General features: G+C 33.9%; 1 protein-coding gene across 5 annotated transcripts in view; it reads left to right on the top strand.

Annotated features, from left to right (window-relative positions):
* syt14a (synaptotagmin XIVa) overlaps window positions 1-20429 on the top strand; it is a 70072-nt gene extending 49643 nt beyond the window's left edge. For 2 of the 5 annotated variants that reach the window (XM_087279534.1, XM_087279532.1), the window contains 5 exons: window positions 4926-5197; window positions 7610-8059; window positions 10604-10793; window positions 13463-13519; window positions 19229-20429. In XM_087279534.1, the coding sequence (XP_087135660.1) occupies window positions 4926-5197; window positions 7610-8059; window positions 10604-10793; window positions 13463-13519; window positions 19229-19542 (1283 nt within the window). In that variant the 3' untranslated portion in view covers window positions 19543-20429. Of the gene's footprint in view, window positions 1-4925; window positions 5198-7609; window positions 8060-10603; window positions 10794-13462; window positions 14146-14412; window positions 15004-19228 lie in introns of those variants that run through there. The other 3 variants (XM_087279535.1, XM_087279533.1, XR_015506105.1) reach the window with 2 other exon arrangements.
* The last annotated feature ends 747 nt before the right edge of the window (window positions 20430-21176 follow it).

The following is a 21176-nucleotide window of genomic DNA, read 5'->3' as shown; positions in this document are numbered from 1 at the left end:
TGTTTTTTTCTCTGGCAGCGGTGAGTTTTACAGAGAGTAAAAGGGTTCAGATCATGCATATATCACATGTCAAGTGAATCTGGATGGTTTTGGAAGAATAAATTTTTACATAAAGAGCCAGAACACATTGTTTGTTTGTTTTTCTTCTTCTACTTTTTCCACACAAACACTCACAGAGCTGCAGTATGAGGCAAGATGAAAGAAGAAAGAAAAAAAACCTTTCTTAGAAAAGGACACAATTCTGTTATTCTGCTTTTGAGAGAAAGATGATGATCTCTGCTTTTAAACTGCTACATAAATGGCTCTGTGATGACTGTCAATAATCATGGGTAATGAACAGGATTAGGGTTATTTTCTCTACTTCCAATTGTCCCTCAATTGCCATTATTGCATTCCGAGCCAAAATCCCTGCTGGAATTATCTGGAAAACAGAGCAGGAAGATTACGACGGGCTATAAAGAGAATGAAAATGTGTCAAAGGGAAGTGCTGTCAGAAAGAAAAAAAGCAGGAAGCGGGTGGAAAATCTCTCTCTGATTTCAGCCTCTGCTTCTGTGAACTACTGCACACAGAGACACATAGAGCCGCATGCTTTTCTCATGAGCTGTTTTCCTGGAGGCAGGAGAGCCTGTAGCCTCAGGCCATCTGTATAATACATGAGCTGCTAAAACACACACACATTTACATTTACGCTCACATTCACATTGCACAAACACACATACACACATTCCTTCACTCATACATAACAAATGAGCTGAGCGTTTGCTGTTGGAACCAAAGAGGTTTATAACACCTTACTGATGCTTTAGTATTGCTATTCATTGCGTGTTGTTTGGACGGTTTATGAGCCCTAAAAAATCAAGTTCAGGGTCACGCTATTGATCACTCTTCTTGGCAATTCCAACTGTTGTAGTTCTGGCATCAATACTGGCATTCAGATCAAATTGAAACACAAGATATACAGTAGGGCAGAGCCTCTCATTCACAGACATTTTTGCTCATTGCCGGAGGTTGAAAATGCTGCAGTGTTGATGATCAAAGACGTCATTCAACGTGAAATGAAAACAAGAGTGCTTCTCTATCGCCTTAATCGCAGCAATGCTTCTTTCATCCAGCCTCATTAAAAGTAAACTCTGATTCTGAGTTTGCGCCTGCTGTATCCTGGTGCATATCCATTTTAGTATAGTCAAATTTTAAAAACACAATTCATTTATGATTTAGAAAATATACATATTTCAGGTTATGAATTAAAGTAATAATCAATATACAGTAGTAATTGTCATAAATATCATCATCTATTCAACCTTTTTCCAATATCAAAACTATACAGTTGAAGTTAGAATTATTTACCCCTTTTGATTTTTGTTTCTTTTTTAAATATTTCCCAAATAATGTTTAACAGAGCAAGGAAATTTTCACAGTATGTCTGATAATATTTTTTTCTCCTGGAGAAAGTCTTATTTGTTTTATTTTAGGTAGAATATAAGCAGTTTTAAATTTTTTAAAAAACCATTTTAAGGTCAAAATTATTAGCCCCTTTAAGCTTTATTTTTTTTCCTACAGAACAAACCATCCTTATACAATAACTTGCCTAATTAACCTAACCTTAATATTTAACCTAGTTAAGCCTTTAAATATCACTTTAAGCTGTAACGAAGTGTCTTGAAAAATATATCAAAGATTATTTACTGTAATCATGGCAAATATAAAACAGGTCAGTTATTACAAATTAGTTATTAAAACTATTATGTTTAGAAATCTGTTGAAAAAAATCTTCTCTCCGTTAAACAGAAATTGGGGAAAAAATAATCAGGGGGGCTAATAATTCTGACTTCAAGTGTATTTGAAAATTTATTTTAAAAAATTCAAACAAAATTATTATTATTTTTGTATTATTAAATGTATTAAATATTTTTGTTAGGGACACTCATAAATTTATTTAATTTATTAAGCCCTGTATAAATCTAAAATTTAATTCATAATTGAATTAATTAATTGTCTTAATTTTTCAGTTTTAAATATATATATTATTCTTACCGGTAATTTAATTGCACAATTATTTATTATAATGTATTACAATTATTAATTTTGTCATCATTATTTAATGTAATAGAACAGGGTTTTTTTACTTCTAAAATTGTTCTGCTGAAAATGTAATTGGCAGTTGATTCCACAGTGGCAACCCCTGATAAAGAATGGAATCAAGCAAAGCAGAGTGAGTAAGCCAGTGAGTGATGATGTAATTTGTTAATTAAAATTATTATATTTATAAATATTATATGAGGGATGAAGAGAATTTAGAATATTATATATAAAAATAATCTACTTCTTGATAAAACGTAGAGCCTCAGCAATGTCTGAGTTTCTAATAGTCAGAACTACAGGTAGTTGCATCAAAACAGAAGCAGCTGTGTGTGCATGTGTATGTGTATGTGTGAATGCACTGTATTTATAAGATCACTAAATCTTCCTGTCCTGACCAGCAGCATGTTACTATGGCAACAGGCACTTGGTTCATTCTCGCTACAGAGCTGCTTCACTTGTAGGGTGAACGCAGGTAAATCAGGCCACGTTTCACCATTCATCTCAATTTCAATTTCATAGAGCCACTAGCAGCATCAGCAGATCCTCAAATTCCCTTCAGTTTCTGCATTTGAAAAATGAAAAGTGCCGATTTGTTTATTAAACGTGCACTCTGTGTTTTGTAGCACTTGAAGGACAACTAAATCATTTATGAGCATTCAAATGCACTGTGCAAAACCATGAACATTCCTTCATTTGAGCATAGGCTTTTAAAATTACCATTCTTGTTTAAGGTTTCACTTACTTTTAAATATATATAAATATATAACATACTCTGTAATAAATGATAATGAGGTCTAATCATTCTTTTGACTAAATTCACTGATTGTTTATAGTTTAAAAGTTAAAAAAAAAAAAACTGTGTTCATTATTCTCCTCACAGTTCAGCCATTCAATCTCAAATGACAACTTATTAGAATTAACAAATTGCTTTCAGCAGAGCATGAAAAACCCCAAAAACTCGAAACAAGTCTTTTCACTGCAGTATTACCGATGTGTTGATTATTACTGTATTGTGTAGAATGCAAAGAGGAACAAAACAAAAGAGCTTTGGCCACAGAAATGCTCGCGATACTAATAAAACCATGTTAAAATACTAAACGTGACAAATTTAATCCAAACATTCCTGATCAATGCGTAAAATACAATAAAGAGATAGGAACTATATCATTATTTATGGCAGTGCTCTTTAGTTGAATATTTTCAAGAGAAAGTTCAAAACATTTTATTCATAGTATCTAAACAGGATTTATCCAAAATTTGTCCAAAACTGTATATTCTAAATATTTTTCCTATTACAAGCACTTTTACTCGTTCAGATAAGAAACTTTTAACTTATTAGAAATTTGGGATCCCTTTGTATTTTTCTTGAAGGAAGCTGATACAAATCTTTTCTCTGGATGAATTGCATTACCTTCTATTGATTTATTGTGGTTGTTATAGGATGTATTTTTTTATTATATGTGTAAGTACATGCATTTACATGTTTGTATATTTTTATTATTATTTTAATGTATTTTTTGTATTTTTTCAATTTTTCTTGTTTTATTTTTTATTATTGTTATTATTATTTTGTATGTTTGGTTTTGATTTCTGTTGTACATGTTAAAAGTTACTAAAATCAATAAAGAAAGTGTTACAAATATATTAAATGTAAGAATATTTTAATGACAGAAAAAATAAAGTACAAACAAAACATACTTATCAGTCAGTTTAACACAACCTTCACTCATTCATTCATTTTCCTTCGGCTTAGTCCCTTATTTATCAGGGGTCGCCAAAGCGGAATGAACCGGAAACTATTTCGGCATATGTCTTACACAGTGGATGCTCTTCCAGCTGCAACCCAGTACTGGGAAACACCCATACACTCTCATATTCTCACACTCATACACTAGAGCCAATTTAGTTTTACCCAATTTACCTATAATGCATGTCTTTGGACTGTAGGGGAAACCGAAGCCCCAGAGGAAACCCATGCAAACATGTGGAGAACATGCAAACTCCACACAGAAATGTCTCCTAGCCCAGGCGGGACTCGAACCAGCGACCTTCTTACTGTGAGGCAACAGTGCTAACCACTGATGATGCCCTCAACACAACTCAATCTGAAAGTGTAACCAAAAATTTGAAATGCAACTAATTACATACACAAAGACAATAAAGTTAAACTAAAACACATTTAAACAGCTCAAGATTCTATTTGGCATTTCCTGTGCAACTTCTATCAACGACTTCTTTCCTTCCTGCTTTATAACACTGGCCTAAAAACAAGGGCGTAGATTTGCTCTTGACATTGGTGGGGACAAACATTCTAAGAGCTGCATTGAACAGCACAAATTCTGTTTCACGCTTTTAAAAATATAAATAAAGTACATTATAATATAGAATAAACACTTATTGGAACAAAAAACAATCACATCCCATGCTCCAAACGTCAATTTACATGATTTTACTGCAGTCGGGCTTTGAGGAGGTTTTAATGTAGAGAAATTTAGAGAGGTGTGTGACACAATTGAACTGTTTTATTCAGATTATAGTTTCTCATAATCATGGAGGCCAAAATCAAAAGTGAATTTCTATAAATTGCACAGCCTTGGTTAATAGTATAATGGTTAACTCTTAGCGAACTTGATTTTTTTTTACACATGTAGGTTACTAAGGGTTGACTGAGCATTATATTATTTTGGAAATTGATTCAATTATTGGTAGGGACATTTCAGTAATTGGTGCATATTGCTGGGGACTTGTCGCCTCTTTTCATGCTAATTCTACGCCCTTGGCTAAAAGCTCCAAACACCAGCTCAAAAACACCAAATGCATCTCTCTCTCTCTCTCTCTTCAGTGAACTGCATCCAGCGGATGAGACGGACTCCACCATTGGACGAGCTGCAGCCTCCGCCCTATCAGGATGAGGACGGGTCACCGCGCATGTCATGCACACCCTCTGACCTGGGCGATGCCAAATGTGACCTTTCACATGGGAGCGATAGCCCCAGACACAGCTACGGGAAATGTCCGAGCGAGCTCAGTGGAGCCCAGGAGACAGAGAGCTTCCTGAACAAGGGCTATGAAGAAGATGTGCCAAGTGACAGCACTGCTGTACTCAGCCCAGAGGTGAGCAATGAGTAATTCGCAGATTTCCAGCCCATCAGTGAGTCTATTTATTTACTTGTGTAAATGTGTGTACATTTATATTTATTCAGTTTTTAAATTAATTTCAGTAATATTGACTAACATGAAAATGTTTGTTTGATTTATTTACAGTACAGTTTGTGAAGTAATATTGTCTGTCTTTTATTAAATGTATTATATGAGTGACTTGCTTTGTTTACCAAATAAGTGGATCTAATTGGATTTGCATTCTAAACATTAAATAAAAGTTAAAAAGGTATTAGTTATTATTTTATATATTAAGTTTTTAGTTATGATACTGCCAAAATAATTATGTATAAATCTGCAGGTTTTTTAGAAAATTCTTCACATAAATTGCCAACATGTCCACAGATTCTGTCTGGCCCTAGCGATAATGAAATCTGTCTGCAGACATTAACATAAGGTTAATATGGTGGCAGTCCAAATCATTAAATGTTTAGTTCACCTTGCGAACACAAGATATTTTAAATGAAACCCTACAGCTCCCTCATCCTCCATAGACAGCAGCAGTCCCGAGATCTTTAAGGTTCAGGAAAGAAAACAGTATTATTGTCAGAACGCTCCATGTGTCTGTAAAAACTACTTGATGCACATATGTCTTCAGTGTCAGATGAGCATGCATTTTACCATGGGCAGCATGTTGTATTGCTAGTAGTAAAAAAAACACCATGACGTGCCCCGGGAGAGAAGACAAAAGCAAACAAAGTCATTTTACAGTTTTTCTGGCACGCAAATTGTTCTTGGAGAACCACTGAAGTTGCATGAAATGTCTTGACAATGTTTTTGGTTCCTTTTCTGGACTTTGAATGTCTCGGGACCATTGCTGTAAATGGAGGATCAGAGAGCTCTCAGATTTCATGTAAAATTTCTTTATTTAATTACAGAATTTTCATTTTTGGCTGAACTTTTACATACACTTTCACATACAGTACACCGGCTTTGTTGCTTCATTTGAGCTGCAACACAACAACAAAATAATACATTTAGTCTTTAACACTGAATCTAAAGATACAAAAATGGTTTGTCTGCTGTACATTTTGTAAGGGAACTTGCTAAGCATGATGGGTCAAACATGGTATAACAATTTTCTGAAAATAAAAAAAAATTGTTTGTTTGCTATTAAATAATTATGTCAATTAAATAAAATCCTGTATAAATATTAATATTAGGGCTGCATAATATATCGTTTTATTATTGATATCGCAATGTGCAAATCTGCAAAAGTCAAATCACAAGATCAGCAATGTTAAATTGAGATTATAATTATAATTTAAAGCATTTGGGCATAAGAAATGATCACATTTTTACCCCAACAAAGATTAATTGTATTTATTTATACAATGAAAGTACAGTAGCCAAGATTTGAAGTGGATCAAAAAAAAAAAGTTGATCAAAATAAGAATGGGAGTTAAGGCAACTTTGATGAAATAAAGTTTTGATCCACCTCAAACTGTTTAGAGTGTTATTATACATTTAATTATTTTATTTCTGTTCCTCAATACTGTTAGACTCCTCAGAAAATCATAAAGCGCTGCCTATTTCATTTGTATCTTTGTTCTAAAATATTCATTTATGCTCGTTATTTATTATATTTTATGAATACACACTCCTGAATCAATGTAAAATGAGGAATTCTTCCCAAATAGAGTTTTTTTAAATCATCTCAGAAAATTATATACAAATCACAATATATAATCTCAGGAATATAGCATATCACAATGTCAGGTTTTTTCCCAATATAGTGCAGACCTTATTCATATAAAAACATATTTAAATGAACTGAATTCTGGACCAAACAATTAAGTAAACTGGAATAGTTTTAATCATTCCTTACAGTTGTGGTTTGAACTTCCATATTGTTTTTTATTTAGAGCAATTTTCTGAGCTACACAGGCATCGATCCTTGATATTACCATCCCTTAATCATTCAGAAACATTCAAAGCAATTTCTAGTGGAAAGCTTATTTTGATCCTTTTTTGACCTCTATTTAGCGCTGTCATTTTCTTAAGTTCTTTCTCAGTTTCATAACCTCACCATGCACACAAACACAGATGCATGCACGCACACACCCACACACTTATAATTCAGTATGCATGCGTTGAAGACATCTGTGAAATAATTGATATGTTTACTCCAGCAGTGATCATACCGAGCCACATCCTCAGTCTGACTTTTGTTATATGAATTATAGCAAGAATAATCGTGTCTTAGCCATCAATCTTTCAGTACGTTCATCCATCACAGAATATGCCATAACTGTATGACTATAGATTTAAAGCTGGCATATAGAGGGCCATATAAATATACACGCTTTCTGCTCAGACATAAATATTGCTTAAAACACTTTTATTTTCTCTCCACCATCTCTGCAGGATCTGTCTGCACGTGGATCTGCAGCTCAGCTTCCTAAAGGCTATGACCCAGAGCCTCTTGCCCAATATGGGACACTTGACGTCGTGTTTGACTACGATTCATCTGACCAGCGTTTGTCCATCTCCATAACAGCGCTGACAGATATTCCTTCTCTCAAACGCACGGGGAACATCTCCTGGCAGGTCCATCTGGTGCTGCTGCCCACCAAAAAGCAAAGGGCCAAGACCATCATCCAGCGTGGCCCCTGTCCCGTCTTCACTGAGACCTTTCACTTCAGCCATATCGAGTCGGAGATGATCGGGAACTACGCCATTCGCTTTCGGCTTTACAGCGTGCGCAGGATGAAGAAGGAGAAAGCTCTCGGAGAGAAGGTGTTCTACCTCACCAAACTCAACCTGCAGGGCAAGATGTCGGTGCCCATCATACTGGACCCCTACTGCAACATACCTGTGAGTCTGACCACACTTTTTTAAACGTTTCAAAAACATTCATTTATGATGTTTTTAGGACTAATTATTTGCATTAAAGTAAAACTTTAGGTCATTTAAGAAAAACGTGATTTATTTTTTGTACTCATTTAGGTTAAATGCTACATTTCTACACTTTACTGTTTAGTTTTTTATAAATAAATTAATAAAATTTTTTTCTGAAAGAATGCACTAAATTGATCAAAGTGAAGTTTATTTATGAACTAATTTCGAGAGTATCACATACTTATGATTGACCACGACTGGTACCGCATTAGCTATCATATGATTTACCAATTAGATCAGTTGTTCTCAAAGTGGGGGTCGGGACCCCCCGGGGGGTCACGGGTCAATGAGAGTGGGTCGCTTGGTGATTTACAAAAATTTTAATAAACTTTTATGATTACTATTGTTAATCCATAACCTACAGAAGATAAAAAAAATAGTTACATAAAAAAATACAGTATCCAAACAAAAAGCCATCAGCCTTTGGTTTTTTTATTTTTTATTGTTATTATTTTTTTTACATTCATTGCAACCCTTAGGGTTTTTACATTAGATTAATGACAAAGCAATGACAAAGCAATAGCGTCAGTGCACCAGATTCTACAGCACTAGCTAAACTTTCTGACACCGTTACAGCACTCGCGTACATTTAAAATACATACAGGACACTAAACATGGAGTATGATGTGTAAGTGGCAGTCTCCAAAATTAAACCAAGAAAAGACTTGGGATGTAACTTAAATATTGTGCCCACCAGTCTAATTAGATGAGGTTAATATAAAATAATCATAATAAAAATGATATGGGACTGTTGCACTTTTTTGTTTTGTCAATATGCTTGTGTTTATATAGGCTGATTGGTTTGTGTGAGTGTTGTGTGCAACGTTTGTATGATTATAACCACTTACGAAAGTAGTGGGGGTCACGAGTCATTGGCATTGTTATTTTGGGGGTCCCGGGCTGAAAAGTTTGAGAACCCCTGAATTAGATGAATCCAAAGACACTATAAAATAACAGATTTTCTTACCTTTTACATCTTCGTCTAGCAGAATCCACGCCTACTCCTCCCCCACTTTTCTTGATTAATCCAGGACAGGACAGCTTTAAAGCAAGAAGGTCGCTGGTTCGAGTCCCAGCTGGGCCAGTTCGCTTTTCTATATGGAGTTTACATGTTCTCCTCGTGCTCATGTGGGTTTCCTCCCAAAGTCTAAAGACATGCAATATAAATGAATTGAATAAATCAAATTGGCACAGTATTTGAGTGCTGTTATAGTTTGCGGTTCATTCTGCCATGTCTACCATTAATAATCAAGGAATAGGCTAAACAAATGAATACAGGGGTGCTCTGAAGACCTATCTGAGCTCAGACTCCCCCTCTCCCGATGAAATGGAAGGGAGCCTCGGGCTCGAGGATTCTGTTGAACTCGGTGCTCTCTCTCAGGACAGCATGCCAAAAATGTTGAAAACACAGCTTTGTCTAAACTGGAAAAAAATACATTTATATTTTTATTATACACCCTCAGAAATAAAGGTACGCGAGAGAAAATTTGTAAGTACTAATACTTTTGAGGTACCAGCATGGACCCTTTAAGTTCAAATGTTTACATTTTGAAAAGGTACCACCCCAGTGACAGCTTGCATAACTTTATTTCTGAGAGTGTTTATCATATTTATTGTTATTTTAAATTGTAATAATTTTGGCAACATGCTGTACATATTTTTTATTTTAGTCAAAATTTAGACTGAAACAATTTACAAATGCAAGCTTTCTTGTTTTTTTAAGCAGGCAGTGAGATCAAAAAATATAATTTCACTATATAATGTAAATAATTAATTATCTAAATATTTAATAATACAGCTATATATTATTAGTCATTCAGCCTTTATTCAGTTTTGCTGTTTTTAGATGACTAATTTGTGTTTTACACCTTTGAAAACTCTAAGGTAACAAGACCATTTAAACTCAAGACTCGATATTCACAGTTATTAAAAATGAATAAATGTCTCTCTCATGCAAGTGTTAAAGTAGCAGATATGGCCAAATGAAAAGAGCTCTCACATAAGCTATAGAGAAGAATGTTTAATGTGTTAGAAAGTCTAAAATGCAACAAAAATAGTGTTGTTTATAAGTTCCAAATCATACTAGAGAATATTTGAGAAAACTGAACAATGATCAAGGGAAATAACTAAATGATTGATCAAAGCAATTGAGAAAAAACTCTGAATTTACTGCCAAAGACAAGATGAGGAAAGGAGAAAAAAACATTTCAATGCAGAGATAAAAACACTAAAGCATGAACTTTTGAACTGAAGTTTGACCATGAAAATCTTAAAAAATCAACTTGAATATGCTCAAGTTAATTTGGACAAGTCTGTTTTGTTGAGTAATGTGACAAAACTCTAACATTTTGGACCCATGGTTCAATAGTTTACAATACATTAGGTTTTTGTCTTGAATCTTATAGGTCATAAATAATTGTGCTAAAAAAAACTGTTCAGCAAAGTTTTTGTGCATCACAGGGCAGTGACTCTCAGGCAAGCATGTCAGACGTGTCGTGCAGTGAAACGGCCTCATCGTACCCGTCTGCGGCTCAAGGTTCTGCTCCAGAGATCCTGCTGGGTCTTGTGTACAACGCCACAACAGGACGCCTCTCTGTGGAGGTCATCAAAGGAAGCCACTTTAAAAACCTGGCTGCAAATAAACCTCCCAGTGAGTCCAAAACCTATTCAACATGATTGCTTCTAATCTTGAATCTCCTGCATTATTTTATGTATGGACCAAATCATGTCACCTTTCACCTTTGACCCTCAAGGTGCTCCCTATTTCTTTCTTTTCAGTCATATTACCCTTCTGCTAAGCACTGACCTCTTAACCTTCCTGTAGCTTCAGACACAGTTTGGTCAAGCGCACAAAACAAGAGCCTTATGCCTTCAGAAAGCACTCTCACAACAACCATCAGTGGAAGTCCCTGCCACAACACAAAGTTCAGCCAATAGAGTTGAAGAGACAGCGTTATGAAATAGTGATGAAAGCTGCATGTCTCTCATACGCACTAGCCCTGAATCTCAAAATATACTTGTTTTTTTTAAACATACATTAGTATATATGAGCACAGCCTTTCAAAGTATACATGAAGTATTTGACAGCGTGCACAGAAGGAGACCAAAACTGCTGAAAAGACGGCTCTTTGTCTTCTTTTAAACATTTTTAAGGTCTTTTTGGCACTGCTTACAATGCAGAACAGGTTGTATTAAGTAATGTGATTAAACAAAATAAATGCCATTGATTCTGTCTGAATCGTACAGTTGTATATTTAAAGTTTCTTTCACAAAATGAAACAAAAGTATAGATTTCAATTAAAATCTATATTTGAAATATAGCAGTCTTGCATGTTCAATAAGTAGCTCTCATGCAGCATCCAAAAATCGACAAAAAAGATTAATTCACCAAAAACGGTGTCTCATGACAGATCTGACAACTTTCCAATATGATTTTTACGTGATGAAATCTGATCATTTGCATAAAATTTGTCATTTTTGTCCATAAAAACACTGAGCCCTAGTTTTCATGTTTTGCGCTACGTTGTTTAAATGACAAATACATTTGCGCCACTTTGTGGACTCATGGGTGTGCTAGCCTAAAATGGAGGTGTGTTAAGGCACATTGATGGCGTGTTGCTATTTTGCCAAACTGAAATAAACCACGTCATTGACCATTTGAAAGCAGGTCTAAAGTCCAACACAGAGCGCATTAGTTATGCGCCTATGTGGGTTCAAACGCTCACACAATGCTTAATACTCACAGGATGTACAGCAATAAACAAATATCTTTACATTTAAAAAAAATAAAGGATTAAAATGCTACAAAAATGATTATTTTCTACATAAATATAAAAACCATTGCTTCCATGCTTTTTTCATGCCTCCAAGCCTTTTTTCAGTTCATTCATGACAACTTGCATTTGTTTAATGTTATTATTAGTACTTTTATTTATTATATGTATCTTTATATTATGTTAATAAACATAAGTTTAGATTTGTCCACCTGTTGGGTTTTGGAGATGTAAGCTTTACTATATGGGACATAAGAATAAGATGTGTTTTTGGATATAACTCAACTTTTTTGACCACACTTCATTCACATTATTACTGTTCAATTATTCGTTTGCTGGAAATTAAAACTGAATTTAGAAATAGTTTTAAAACAAATCTTTGTGCTTAACAAATTAAATTAATTATGTAGGCTGATGAATGTCTTCAGTGGAGTGAGTTTACACAGGTTTCTTACTCCACGAAAATAAAGGAGTAAACAGTAAAAGTAAAGAGAAAGAAAAAGTAAAGAGGCCGAATGGAGGATGCTCGTTCTTTATCCTCGTGCTGCAGATGGTTTGTTTAACTATTTTCTTGCTAGTAAAACATTCAGTTTTTCCTCTTATGAAGTCCATCATGTAAATAGCAAAAGCACAATGGTGCAATGCAAACGACTCTTATAGGGAATGGGATATGAGACTTTGATTGGTTTAATGCACATTATTCTCAAAACACACCCATAATTCATTAAGAGAATGAGCACAACCCTGTTAGACCATGTGCCGTAGCACAAAGAATAAATTTCTGTTCTTAAAATAGCAAAAGTGGCTTCCCACATGTCCTTAATGCCTTTGTGGCATGCGCTTTAGACTTTGTGCCTCGATTGTTAAAATAGAGCCCACTCAGTCTAATATCTTTTGATGTTATAAAATATTCAGAAAACAGATTTTTATGAAGGCAATAATGTATATTTTAAAAATTAGATAAATGTTGTATTAAAAACTTACTAGAAATAAACAATTTATTTTCATTTGGATAATTTAATTTCAACATTGTAACATTTAACATTTGCGTTTTTTAAGTTCTCAACTGAGAAATATACCATCAAAAGCCTTGTTGGTTTTGTTTTTATCTTTTTTTTATCTTTCTTAAAAATGTGAACATTAAGTTAGCCTGAACTTAATATAACATTTTATTTTTTGTTGTCTGCACCAAACAAAAAATCAAAATAACTACAAATGTAAATCCACCTGTAATACAGAGAGTTGTGAATGTTTTTTAATCCCCTCAAATAAGTGCTTCATAGACTGTGAAACACAGCCAAATTCAATGTTGACACCTTGTCAGTCAGACTTACACATACTGTATGTATACCCTAGCTTGTAGATAAAAAGCAGAGCATACTTTGTTCTTTATCCTGAAGTGGCGCAGTGTGCTTTATGAACACATTACCTCTGACCTGATGTGATTAACCCTTCAAGCCTTTTGACCTGCTCTTTTTCTCCTGCCATTGTTGACATTCTCTCTCTTCCTCCCTGATGATCCCCCTCTGCTCTCTCCTGTTGTCAGATGGTTTGTTCTGTTGTCTAAAGCACTTGATAGGTGGCCAAGTGTACATAATCCGAGGTGAGTGTTCTGTGGCTTACCTTTATCAGCATCGGCCGCTGCTCATCCATCTTTCTGTTTTCACGCTTCCTTTCTTCATCGTCGATCCTTGATGTTAGACTGGCGAATGCTTCTACATGGATGGTCTGATCTGTGGAAAATTTGAACGCAAAGAAGTCAAAACAGAAGGAAGATTTAGAAATAGGAAGCACGTTATGCAATGTATTTAGCCGTCATCCATGGAGAAGGTTCAAATGCTGTTATTTTTGGCCACATTATGTTGGATGGTATTGCTAGTATTTTATGTTCTCTGTAGTGATGTTTGCATGAGTCCCATAACCATGTGGTTTAGATTTTTTGTATGCACTTACTAGATCATTTGCTTGGACCATTTTGAGTTTTTGCTGTCATGTGACTAGTTCTCGTCTAAAATGCCAGAGAGATCTTTATAGACTTGGAGCAATGTGAGTTGTTGTACTGTTTGCTGAAAATTGAGATTAAGAGACCACTTAAAAATTCTCAGTTTATCTGGATTCATGATTTCTAGTTGTGTCACCCACTTTGAATGTTATCACTCGATTGAATGGGCATTATCAGTGGTTATCAGCTGATAGACATGGCCCAGTATGGGCCTTCTGCGCCTACTAGTAGGCTCAGAAGGCTGTTATCATCCATCCATCCATTAATTAGTTATACTGATAGAGAAGACTCCAGATCCAGATCTGTTTTTTCTATTACTATGACGGTTGGCTTTAGGGGTGGGGTGGGTTAGGGTAGGGTAGACGTTAATAAAATACAATTAATGTGAAATGTAATAAATAATAAATAATTAATATAAATAATTCTCGCCGCAGCTGTAATCTACAGCTGATAAACCATGTAGATGGATGATAACAGCCTTCTGAACCCACTAGTAGGCACAGAAGGCCCCTACTGGCCCATATCTATTAGATTATAACCACTGATAACACCCATACAATCAAGTGATAACATTTGAATCGGCTGGTTATGTTTAAGTAAACATTTATTCTTTTATTCTATTGATTACATTTCTGACAAATTTTAAATATAAAGAGTTTATTTAAATACTAAGAGTTATTTGGTATAAATTATTAGCAAATGTACTGTTTCCTGATATATTTATATATAGACAATACAACAAAGTAATAAAACAGTGTGTTATTCAAAGAAATGGCCAATTTCTAAAAAGAATGCTCTGAAATACAATATTTTTATTATAAATTTGGATTGAAAGATATACCTTCATATAGTAAAGCAGATATTAACATTTTACTCAAACCCATACCTACATCCAGAGAAACTAAGGAAAAATCTCAGAATCTCATTGTTTAAAGTGGTGTCTTAGATTTTATCTGTACCTGTATGTACATAATAGATTTTCTTTCGTTTCTTGTTTTTGTGAATTAAAATGAATGTCAGTTTATATTTTTATGTAGCTTTATTAGGTCTTATTACAGTTAAATAAATGTGAAATTTAATTTTGGAAGCTGTTTGTGATCTTTAAATCATGTCTTATTCATATTAATGTTTTTCATAATATAACTCATTATAACTCATAACTCATTCCGATTAAGCACTTTTAGCCTAGCTTAGCATAGATCATTGAATCGGATTAGATTTCACTCCTCTGTAGTTACAATGTGTGCGAAAACTGAAACAGAAACAACAGAAAATGAAAAGTTAATTTTTGGAATTTTTTGAGAGAGATGCTAATGGTCTAATTCGATTTAACAATCTATGCTAAACTAAGCTAAAGGGCCTGCTTAATATTAATTGAATAGTATTCTTTTCATTTTCCATCGGTCTTAGTGTAACTATTAAAGTGAAGATTTAAATATAAAAATGATAGAAACTCTGGTCATTTTGTATTTTGGAAAGAGTTTAAACAGTTTCCAAACTGGAAATTAGTTTATGCAGAACATTTATATAAATCAACTGAACAATAAACTTTGGAAACATTCAAGCAAATACATGTGAGAATTCTACAGCGGAAACACAAATGGTGAAAAGTAGGTCTCCATACATAACTTCAGCAATGCAAATGACCAGGATTTTATGTAATAGAAAACTTACTGAAGTTGATTTCTGCGACAGTGTCAGGAAGCGCTTATATTCCTGAATAACCGCATCACAGAGGCTAATCAGTCTTTTTAACTAGCATTGAAATCACATTCAGCTTGAGGGGCTGGAGATGATTTCTTCACTGTCAGGTATAAAATCTGTGTTACTATCTCTGAAATCTGCGCTTCTTATAGCTCGCCTCTTCTATTAGTTAAAAAAATAGTGGAGGGTGAAATATTTTTCTTGAAAACGCAGCAGGAAGACTCCACAGGAAGCCCGAACACAACCCTCGCCCTGACACAAAGACACAGAGAATACTAACGTCGTTTGTATTGTCGTGCATTCAGGCGCTGTGAATTAAACGCGGTAAAAGGCCCTGAGCTGCGGCTCTCAATGCATCTGTAGAGGAGCAGTTCAAAAGCCTCTGAAAGCGGAAGACAGAGCACTGATGCGGGACTCAATTATTAATCAGTGAGCATTGATTCACGCAGAGCGTTAGTGCAGAAAAGAAACTGAATGGCCCATTTTCAGCCAATAAATTTCATCCTGTATTAATGAATGGAATAATCAATTGCTTTTCAGAGATTGAGAGATTGAAGTGTTGCTAGGCTGGAATCACAGTTTTGAAAACCTTCATGCTGGCAGAGGAGCTGTGCCACAACAATATCCTTTTCTTAATTTAACGCCTCAACTTCCGTACCTACAATTTCCCTAATAGGAAATTACTTTTGGATTTTTCTCACTAAAATTAAAACTAATTATTATTGCAATTAGTATAGTTTTGCCGTTCTTTTATTTTTCATGGTTTATAATTATGATAATAAATAATTCATTTTAAAAGTGCATATTTTTGTCTGGTTTTCCAGTATTAACTTTAAAACTGTATTGTTTTTCTAGTATATATTAATCTATTTTTAATAATATTTTATAATATACAGTTGCAATCAGAATTATTAAACCCCCTGAATTATTAGCCCCGTTTATTTTTTTCCCCAATTTAAAAGTCAAGTCAAAGTCAAAGTCAGCTTTATTGTCAATTCAGCCACATGTACAAGACATACAGAGAATCGAAATTGCGTTACTCTCAGACCCCAGGTGCTTAACATTGATATAAAATATATATATAAAAAATAGTAGAGTTTAAGAAAAAGAAAATTTACAGTATATACAGTGCACATAAATGTGGTCTGAAAAATACACATAGGTAATAAAAATTGTAAACAATACAGTGAAATTAACGGCATATAGCTAATGAGTGCAAAGTAAACCAGAGTTGTGCAGATAAAGAACAGTATAGTGCAATAAGAACTTGTAAACAGAACTCCGTTAAATTTATGTTTAACGGAGATATATTTTCAACACATTTCTAAACACAATAGTTTCAATAACTCATTTCTAATAACTGATTTATTTTATCTTTGCCATGATGACAGTAAATAACATTTGACTAGATATTATTCAAGACACTTCTATTCAGCTTAAAGTGCTAGGTTAATGAGGTTAACTAGGCAGGTTAGGGTAATTAGGCAAGTTATTGTATAACAATGTTTTTTTCTGTAGACTATCGAAGAAAATATAGCTTAAAGGGGCTAGTAATTTTGACCTTAAAATGTTTTTTTAATTTTATTCTTTTATTTTAGCCGAAATAAAACAAGACTTTCTCCAGAAGTAAAAATATTATTAGACATACTGTGAAAATTTCCTTGCTCTGTTAAACATCATTTGGGAAATATTTCCCAAAAAGAAAAAAAATTCAAAGGGGGGCTAATAATTCTGACTTAAACTGTATGTATCCACGTATTTATCTTATTTCGTCAAGTATTTACTAGCAGTGAGGTAATGTCTTGTAATGTAAAGTTTTTCTTGTTTTAAAGCAATCATGAAATGCTCTTTTAATTCTTCATATTATGTTCCTCAAACTTATATAATAAACTTTTTTAATTAAAAATATTTTAAATTTGGCCCTAAAAAACATATAATATACTTTGTGTACATGTAAAGTTTAAGTCAATATTATTTGCCCTCTTGTGAAATTTGTATTATTTTGTAAATTTATAATGAGCAGCACAAGGACATTTTCACAGTATATCCTAATATATATATTTTTTTTCTTTTTAATTTAAAAGATTTAAAATTTTGTACAGAACAAACCACTGTTGTCCAATGACTTTTCTAATTAACCTAACTTGGTTTGTTAACCTAACCTAATCTAACCTAGTTAAGCATTTAAATTGCACTTTAGGCTGAATACACTGTAAAACCCAACAGTCAACTTTATCAAATGAAATGAGTGTATTTAACTCAAAATTGACTGAAAGTTAATTTTACTCATTTAAAAAGAGTTTTGAAGAGTGTTGAAAGTAATAAGTTATTAAATACCTCATTACTTCAACTTAAATGGGGTAAGTTCACAGCACTCATATAGATTCGATTTTTAATTCAAATGGTTTGTAGCAATCTGTTTCTTCAAATGGTTTGAGTTGCCTTAACTCATTGGCTTTTACTGTACTCAATTGGTTTGAGTTCTCTTCATTTGTTGGGTTTTACTTTGCTAGAATTGCTTGGGTAAATGAGTAGAAATAACTTTCAGTCAATTTTAAGTTATCTGCTCTCATTTCATTTGATAAAGTTGACTGTTGGGTTTTCCCAATGTAGTAGGAGTCAAACAGCACTTATATTTGAAATATAATCAAATTTCACATGAGGGGGCAACTAAGCAGCCAATGGAGTAAGGTGAAAGTTGGGTGAGCTCTGCAAAAACTTTATATAGTTCATAAATTTAAGGCGCTTTTATAAAAAATAGTTCCACACCTCTCTAAGACTTCATTACTCTACATACGTATGTCTGTATGTCTGATAATATTTTTTCTTCTGGAGAAAGTCTTATTTGTTTTATTTCGGCTAGAACAAAAGCAGGTTTAAAAAAAAAAACATTTTAATGTCAAAATTATTAGCCCCTTTAAAGCTATTTTTTTCGATAGTCTACAGAACAAACCATCGTTATACAATAACTTGCCTTATTACCCCAACCTGCCTAGTTAAGCCTTTAAATGTAACTTTAAGCTGTATAGAAGTGTCTTGGAAATTTCTAGTAAAATAGTATTTAATGTCATCATGGCAAAGATAATAGAAATCAGGTATTAGAAATGAGTTATTAAAACTATTATGTTTAGAAATGTGTTGAAATAGAAATTGGGGGAAAATAAACAGGGGGGCTAATAATTCAGGGGATTTAATAATTCTGACTTAAAATGTATATATAAACGTACTTTATGACCCACTTTTAAGAATTCTTTAATTTCTGTAGAATTAAGTCTATAGACTATAATTGAGTACAAATAAAAGTACACTGTTTTGTTTTTATTATTGCTTGAACTAAAATAAAAACTGTAAAATCAGTTTCATCAGTGCAGCAGACATGCAGTTGCAACATTATGTATAACATAATGTCTAAAGTGGACATTCAAAATAAATTGTTACTATATTTTTAAGATATTTTACCAGAAATAAAATCAAAATACCATTTAAGCTCATTACTATCATATGAAAGTCTTATCAATATTTTCATGATCAAATGTTCTTTTGATTGAATTGATGGTAAAAGTATGACAGCTTCTCCAACTGACCTTCTCTTTCCTGCTGTTTCAGATACGTATGTGAAGCTGACTCTGCTCAACTCAATGGGTCAGGAGATGTCCAAGTGTAAGACGTCTGTTTGCCGAGGCCAACCCAATCCCACCTACAAGGAGACTTTTGTTTTCCAGGTAGCTCTGTTTCAGCTCTCCGACGTCACGCTCATCCTGTCCGTCTACAACAAGCGCAGCATGAAACGCAAAGAGATGATTGGCTGGATCTCTCTGGGCCTCAACAGCTCTGGAGAAGAAGAATTAACTCACTGGACTGAGATGAAGGAGTCAAAGGGACAGCAGGTGTGTCGATGGCACAGTCTCCTGGAGTCCTAGAGCATCAGTAAGCCACAGTGATGATGAGGACGAGGATGAAGATGATGATGATGTGTGTAATGGGATGGGGAGCAGAGAGCAGGTCAGGCCCTCGAATGACCCCCCAAAAGACAGGGCTGGCCCACGCTGCAGTGTATTAAGAAGAACACAAGTAGATCTGGGGATGATGTCCGCTCTTCTTCCCAGTGCATTATGGGAAATGAGCTAGAGAAAATGGTAAGAACAGGGTTAGATGTGACCAGATTAATGGAGGAAACATGTTTGTTTGTTTTTTAAATAGATATTCATTTGTATATTTGTTAACTTGATGTTTCTATTTTTGATCTGCTCGAGATGATTGTTTATAATGGACGTACTGTATGGTGCTTTAGGGTCAAACAGAGGGAAAAAACAAACAAATATCTGTCTTTTTCCTACACCCCATGATGCTTTGCATGATTGGTCATGACAATTGACTAATGAGAAGGTAATACAAGTTTATTTATACACTACCAGACAAAAGTCTTGTCGCCTATCCAAGTTTTAGGAACAGCAAATAATAACTTGACTTCTAGTTCATTTGGTATCAGAAGTGGGTTTTATGAAAGGTAGGTCCAATAGGTCTTCTGCAGTATTTGTGATGATTGGGATGTAGTTCAACAGATGATTCATCTGAAAAATCTACAGTACCTGCTGCCACTTTTACAAATGATCAACTAGAAGTGAAGTTGTTATTTGTTGCTCTTACAAGTGGGATCGACAACAAAACCTTTGTCAGGTAGCGTATAGCACTTTTCATTCACAATGGTTATTCAAAGTGCTTTACACAAACAAGATGAATAAATAAACCTAAAATAATCACACAATTTGTAAATGAAATAAATACAATGAATATATACAATCAAAAACAGATTAAAATGTATTAAAAGACTACATATTAAAATTAACAAAATACTCTCAACAAAATATGAATAACGCAAAAAATTTGAATCAAATCTTTTCGCACAGATATGCTAGTAATACTTATGTCATGTTAAAAAAATACCTGACGTAACATTAGTTTTATGATTGATACAAACTAAAGCAAAGTTTTGACTATACATAGGTTATTTGTTGCGCGACATTATTATTTGAAGCAATTTGTAAAAGTTTCCCAAAACGAACACAACCTATATTTCAAAACACAGTAGTCATGTGTGGAAAAAGGTGGATGTGTTTGAGATGCAGGACTGAAAGTTATTAAAAAACAAGTTAAATAAGTCTAGAAAAAAAAACTCTTTACTAAATAGTCAGAAGTACTGTCAGGTTGACTAAATGTCATTTCTGAGACATTTTAAAGGAAACTCTGACAGATGTGTCTACTGTAAATGAATAACTGGCCTCCGCAACATATGATCAGATCATCTAGATCTCTGTCATGATTTAGTTCATTCCACTTTGAAATGTACTATTAGAGTGCCAATCCGGATTTCACCACATATAGCCTGTCATACGGCATTATATGTCAGCTATTTCTAAGTTTTAATTCTCACAGTAGAAATCTGAAGCACACCAAATAATGGATATTGAAAATAGATAGAGATATGAAAAATATTCTTATAACTTTTCTTTTACTGTGCTTATAGAAACACCTTATAGCTTTAGTTAAAAATTTT

The sequence above is a fragment of the Danio rerio genome, chromosome 13 (assembly GCF_052040795.2).
Source record: "Danio rerio strain M-AB ecotype USA chromosome 13, GRCz13ab, whole genome shotgun sequence".
NCBI classification, from domain to species: domain Eukaryota; kingdom Metazoa; phylum Chordata; class Actinopteri; order Cypriniformes; family Danionidae; genus Danio; species Danio rerio.
The sequence above is the reverse complement of the archived record's forward strand: the minus strand, read 5'-3'. Positions and strand labels throughout refer to the sequence as shown.